Here is a 6303-nt window from a genome sequence, read left to right as displayed (position 1 = left end):
GGGATCAGCAGGCACAGGGGGAGTCACTGTTCCCCCGAGCACCACCAGGAGTGACCAGGAATAACGGTCACAAGCTGGCAGAGGGTAGGTTTAGGCTGGACATCAGGAGGCGCTACTTCACGGTCAGAGCAGCTAGGGTCCGGAACCAACTTCCAAGAGAGGTGGTGCAGGCTCCTACCCTGGGGGTTTTTAAGAGGAGGTTGGATGAACACCTTGCTGGGTTTGTTTGACCCCAGTACTCTTTCCTGCCATGGCAGGGGGTCAGACTAGATGATCTGCTCAGGTCCCTTCCGACCCTAGAAACTATGAAACTGTGTGCTGCACTACAGAAATTGTGACTTCATGTTGGGACAAGACACCAGATGGACAGGTAAGGGAAAAAATACAGAAATTGTCTGACCTTTCAAAAAATGCTGGACTGAACTACTTGCAGAAGTTGATGTTTAAAATTGGGACTTGTTCATAGTGCAGGGCTGAGCTAACAAAGTACTGACAAAGAACACAAATTATTTCTTTGTAGAGGAACAGGTGAATGCTTCAGACAAAACAATGAGTAATTCTACAGCTTTACTCTGCCAGTTAACCGACTGTATTTTTATTACGTGAAATTGTACTCAAGTGTCCTCTCATTCATTTCAACAACTGTTAGGCAAAACAAAACAAAAAAAACACAAACAAAATGAATGGTGCTATGAAACCATCCCTCAGCCATAGCTTCTCCTAATTATTCTTTCACACAAAATTCACCTGTTAGCATCTACAGAACACACCTGCATACTACTCACAAGAAAACTGCATGCATCCTATTCATAACTTTGGAATCATATTTTAGCACATTTTAAGATAAAAGAGTAAATATTCTTGGGAAAAATGTTAAACACACACTGTTGTAGATGCAGAATGGCATATAAACCAAAATATGGCTGATACCTGGCAGGAATTTCACTGAGCTGATTCTTGCTGAAGTTCACTGTGGTGACAGGATTACTTCCTACTGCATTGAATACTTCATCAGGAATCAAAATTGCTTGTTTCTCACTGAACAAAGAAAAGCACTTCATTTAGCAGAGTAAAACGAACATGTTAATCTATGTATTAGACTTTATTCCCCCTTTTACACCAAAAATAAGCAGTAAAGTAAGTTTTCTTCTAGTCCAGTTAAACAGATTACAACAAATTACAAAGTTGACAGCATGGCTGGAAGATGCTATGACTTAAGCAGTTTATGCATATAGGCCTGTGTGAAGCGGCAAGTATTTGCTTCAGATTCGGCCGATTCAGAGGGATGGTGATTTGATTGGGAGATTTGAATCACTGTCCTGATTCAATTCGGCCAAATCAGATCCAAAGATTTGGCGCCACTTCGGCCATAGGCTAAACAGGCAGCAATCCTCACCATGCTGGACACAGCTGCCTCCAGCCGGTAAATCTGCTGGGGTTGAGGGAGGAGGGAACTGGGGCTAGGACAAGCTGCCCAGCTGGGGTGGGGCATACAGGATGCAGGTGTGGCAGCACTTGGAGCAGGGGCTATGCCCTGCTGCCGCTTACCCAGTTGGGGGGGCGGGGCGGGGAAGAAGGGGGCGGGATGCAGGAACAGCTTGCCCCACGCAGAAGGGGGCAGCTTGTCCCAGCCCCAATCTCTCACCCACGCCCCTTCCCTCCCTGCTCCGCCCACAACAGACTTACCAGCTGGAGCTAGCTGTGTCCAGCATGGTGAGGACTGCTGCCTGTTTAGTCTATGACCAAATCTCTGAAGCGGCACCAAATCTTTTCCAAATCAATTTGGAGGCTTCTGATTAAATTTGGAGGTTTTTATTGGTCTCCTGATTCAATTCATATTTGGAGATTTGGTGGCCGAATCAGGCCAAATCTTCTCCGAATTGAATCAGCTACCAAAGCTTCGCACATCCCTAATAACCACTATGCAGATAACCAGTTTGTTACAATGCAAACAATGGGTAAAGAATTGGAAATGGCATTGTATTAAACATTTGAGTGAATAATGCACTTACCTGCAAGGTATATAAAGGGAGTAAGCATGGATAACTGCAAAACACGTACCTATATTCTAGCAATTTTAATGCAGTTATGGCATGCATGTTAATTCTTGACTCGCTTGGAAGAGTCATGGCTGTCACAGGAGATTCCTCACTTGGGCTAGTTATATCATCTACAGAAAACATGTACATAGGCAAAATTATGAAAACAGCATCCAAGTACTAATATCTGTATAAGAATATACTGTACATAACACCCCATTCTCTACAGTCTGTTGTTTTTCATTTGCAATCTTAATGCAAATTCTGTGAGTTTTGAAAACAGCATAGGATATATGTGTTTAGTGAGTACTGAGGATTAAGGCACGCAAAGAGTTGATTTATGCATGCCCAATCTTTGGCATAAAGCCTTAACAAACCAACTACATGCGTGAGTATTAGTATCTGACAGCAAGTACAGCTATATTGTCAGCCTAACTTCCCGTGAAGAAGGAAACTATAGCAACTTTAAGTTCATGGAAGAGCGCCTGGCAATAGATCTAGGTTAGCAAGACCAATCATCCTTTTAAGATAGGGAGTCAAAAACAGAAGCATACATTATTATTCAACCCAAACTTCTATGAAACAAGACTGCTGCTGCCAGCTAGCTCTCAGACACCAGGGTAACTAGTGCAATTCCTAAAATCAATATTGTATTAACTTTATTAATCTAACACTAGCTTTCTTACCTACATATAACATTTCTATATACAACAAATGAGCATTTGAGTATCTGGTCTATTGCCAGATTCATTTTACTTGCTTAGTGCTAGGACTGAATTTTTCTGAATCCAACAATTCAAAGACTAAGCGCCCTACAGACGTTCAGAGTGCCAGCTCTGACCCACTGGAAATCCAGTGGGTCAGAGCAGACTCGTTTAATCGAGTCTGCTGGAGCATGGAATAAACATGTTCCAGCAGACTAGAATCACGTGCATCAGCATCCCTGCACCAAAAAATGGTGGTGGGCCGCTCTGAACTAAAGCCTGTTTGATGATCTTTATTTCAAAATGCCCCACTATCATTTTTCAGTGCAGGGTGCACTAATACAAGTGACAATCGGACACTTGAATTAGCACAGCTCACTAACTAAAGTGCCCCCTGACGCCTCCTAGAGCACGCGTAAAAATGCCCTAAATGAAACTTCATACCTACACTAAACTGATTAACGCTGCCATCTTTTGGTGCAGCAAGATAAAGCACATTATTAAAGAAAAATCAAGTGCCATCGTTTTTAGTAAAACATCTTTTGCTCAAAACAAAAATGGATTGGGGGGGTATGTGTACCTGTACATATGTGTAGTATATTTGTCCAATACCAACATCTCTTTTATATTAAATGAAGAAATAAAATGTAGACAAACAAAAACAGCTAATTTGGTTACATTCAGAATAATTTTAAAGTCTTGTAAGCGTTTTGAAAAAGTGGATTTTTCAATTTATATTAAAGAGCAACAGTGTACCTTTGATTTTGCTTCTTAGATACTTCAGAAGTTCTTGGGTGCCTTTCTAAAAAGACAGGGAAAAATGTCAGGGAAAAAAGCACTTGCTAAATATTACTTTAGTAGTTTTCTTTAGACAAAGAATGAAAAATTTCAAAATTGCTGGTAAAGTTCATTATACTGTTATTATGTTATCTGACACTTCCCATAATAAAATCTCCATTTTCAGTAGCTTATAACTTTACCAAACTTTAACTGTTTCAGGTGAGTCTAAGAAAAAAAATTAAGCTAAATTTTGAGAACAAGGTCAGGGAAAAATATACTTGTCCGTACAAAAATAGTTAGGCAACCTATTCTTTAAAGGCTCTAGCATAGTGCTTCTCAAACTTTTCCTCAGTATGACCCCACTTCCTCAGCATGGCTCTTCACTCTCAACCCACAGCCCCCCACCCCCGAGACCCCATGTGCTGATGTTGTAACCAACATTCCCTCTAAGGAGCAATGGTCCGTGAGCGCACTGCCTCGGTCCAGCGTGGGACACTTACCGAAGGGGGACGGGGGCTGGAGGCTGGGGCCAGGGGCTGGAGTGGGCTCCCCAGCTCTGGGGAAATGCTCCGCTCCCCCCACATCAGGGCTGGGGAGTGGAGCACTTCCCTGAACCTGGCAGAGCCTGTGCCAGCCACCCGCCCCAGCCTCCATCCCTGCCTTCACCTTGGGGAGGAGCTGTTGCTTGCCCCAGTGAGCCTCCACCGGCTCTGGGACACTGCTCCGCTCCCCGGCCCTGACGCCACATGCCTCCTCACTCCCCGAGGCGATGTGGGGGCGTGGAGCAGTGTCCCGGAGCCAGCAGAGCCTCACTGGGGCAGGCAGCAGCTCCTCCCCGAGATGAGGCAAGGCAGGGATGGAGGCTGGGCCAGGGGGCTGGCGCGGGCTCCACCGGCTCTGGGGAAGTGCTCCACTCCCCAGCCTTGATGCGGGGGAGTAGAGCACTTCCCCAGAGCCGGCAGAGCCTGCACCAGGCTCCCGCCCCAACCTCTCCTGGTGCGCGGCCTTGAAAAGGCTGTGCACGGACACACTTTTAGTTGTGTGCGGCCGTGCACGCGCACACCTTAGAGGGAACCTTGGTTGCGACCCTATTTGGGGTTGCGACCCACAGTTTGGGAACTACTGCTTTAGCATCCACAAATCTTTGCCACAGAACAGAAATTTAACAGCTGGCAACCTTCATATCAGAAACAAGCAACCTTTATGTCACAAATATCCACCCAAATTTGGTAGTTACAATCATTTGGAAAAACTACTGTTTACTTCTTCCCCCAGTACTCTTAGGGCACACAGAATTGCATATGCCTCATCTCCAGACTCTTATGGCTGTACGTTCCCTCCAGGTAACAGGCACTGGGGTAAAGCTTGACATTCCCCCATCATTTCCATTGTTTCTCTTGGTTGCTGCAAACCTGGCATCAGAACTGAAAAAGGAAGCCTGTCTCTCCTGTGCCCTCAATAACCTCCACCCCACATATGCTGACGTCCTGGTAATGAGTCGAGGCTGCCAGACATGCATGGGGACAGAGAAGACAGACTGGGACAGCAGGTGAGTGGAAAGATTGAAACCAACTGGGAGTTGAGGAAAGATGAAGACTGGGCCTGAGAACTGGGAGGTAATGATAAACAGAGACTACCTGAATAAGGAGACTGGGAGCCATGCAAGAGGAAATGAGGTGGGGAGTGTATGACACAGCCTGATGACTTGGACTGGAGTGACACAGAACTGAGATCTTGGACAAGGGAACTGGGGACAAAATTATGGTGAGAGCAGAAATAAGAAAACATGAACAGGTAGCAGAGAAGTTTGGGTCTCAGACATGATGCAAAGGAAGGGGATTAGGACTAGATGGGCAAGGCCAATGGGACTGGATAAGAAGCAGGGTTTTTGGCACAACAGAGAACATATTCCTTCCACAGCCTGCAACGGAACTTAAGATACTCTTGAATCATCCTTCACTTGCTGTCAGCAAATAGCAGCCCTGGCTGGAATGATCTACTTGGGGTCGATTCTGCTTTGAGCAGGGGGCTGGACTAGATGACCTCCTGAGGTCCTTTCCAACCCTACTTTTCTATGATTCTAAGTCTGTGAAACTGGCTGCCAAAGCATAGCCGTAATGCAGAAAAGGACAACTGCTCCAGTTCAATGCTCAAGTGCCAGAGAGCTAGGTGATAACCAGAAGGTTCTGATTCTGCTAAATGGGTGTCAATCTGATGCCATAAAACAGAATTTCTGCATCTTTGGCCTGATTAAAATAATAAGAAAACAACACTCCAGCACACACAAAAAATGATGAAAACTTCAATTAGGCACACATATGGGAATGCCTGAATTGATTTGGCTTCTCTATACCTACGTCTTTAATTCCAAGATCACATTCTATTTTTAACAGGTGGACTCCTCAGAGATAAAGGCCAACATTCATTTAATGAGGAGCTATTCAGTATCTTGTTTTTTGTTTATTTTTGATGCATAACTACATACTGTTTAAACATCACTCTGAAGAATTATCATCATAGGCTTTTAATGGCATTTACCAATATAGTAGCAGAGTACTTCACAAAGATAACACCACCAATGACAGATGAAGGAGTAATATTACTCCCATTAAATAAATGGAAAGCTAAAGCGCAGTAAGATTAAAGTGAAATATTTCCCTAATGCAGGTGCCCAATTTGGAAGATTTCAGTTCTCATGTGTAGGGAAATTAGCACTATATGCCATTTACCACATTCAAAGGACATCTCCCTGGGAATTGTATTTCTGCCAACAGGACACC

General features: G+C 44.4%; 1 protein-coding gene across 2 annotated transcripts in view; it reads right to left on the bottom strand.

Moving 5' to 3' along the window:
• The window catches only part of LRRC40 (leucine rich repeat containing 40), a 67138-nt gene that overhangs the window by 29074 nt on the left and 31761 nt on the right, over positions 1–6303 (bottom strand). For both annotated transcript variants that reach the window (XM_019528406.1, XM_019528407.1), the window contains exons 9-11: positions 3500–3545; positions 2062–2170; positions 931–1038 (exon numbers count right to left, since the gene is read on the bottom strand). In XM_019528406.1, the coding sequence (XP_019383951.1) occupies positions 931–1038; positions 2062–2170; positions 3500–3545 (263 nt within the window). The remainder of the gene's footprint in view (positions 1–930; positions 1039–2061; positions 2171–3499; positions 3546–6303) is intronic.

Source organism: Gavialis gangeticus, unplaced genomic scaffold (genome assembly GCF_001723915.1).
Source record: "Gavialis gangeticus isolate Ggan-Ray unplaced genomic scaffold, GavGan_comp1, whole genome shotgun sequence".
In the NCBI taxonomy this organism is placed as follows: Eukaryota; Metazoa; Chordata; order Crocodylia; family Gavialidae; genus Gavialis; species Gavialis gangeticus.
This window is presented reverse-complemented; position numbering and strand designations above follow the sequence as displayed.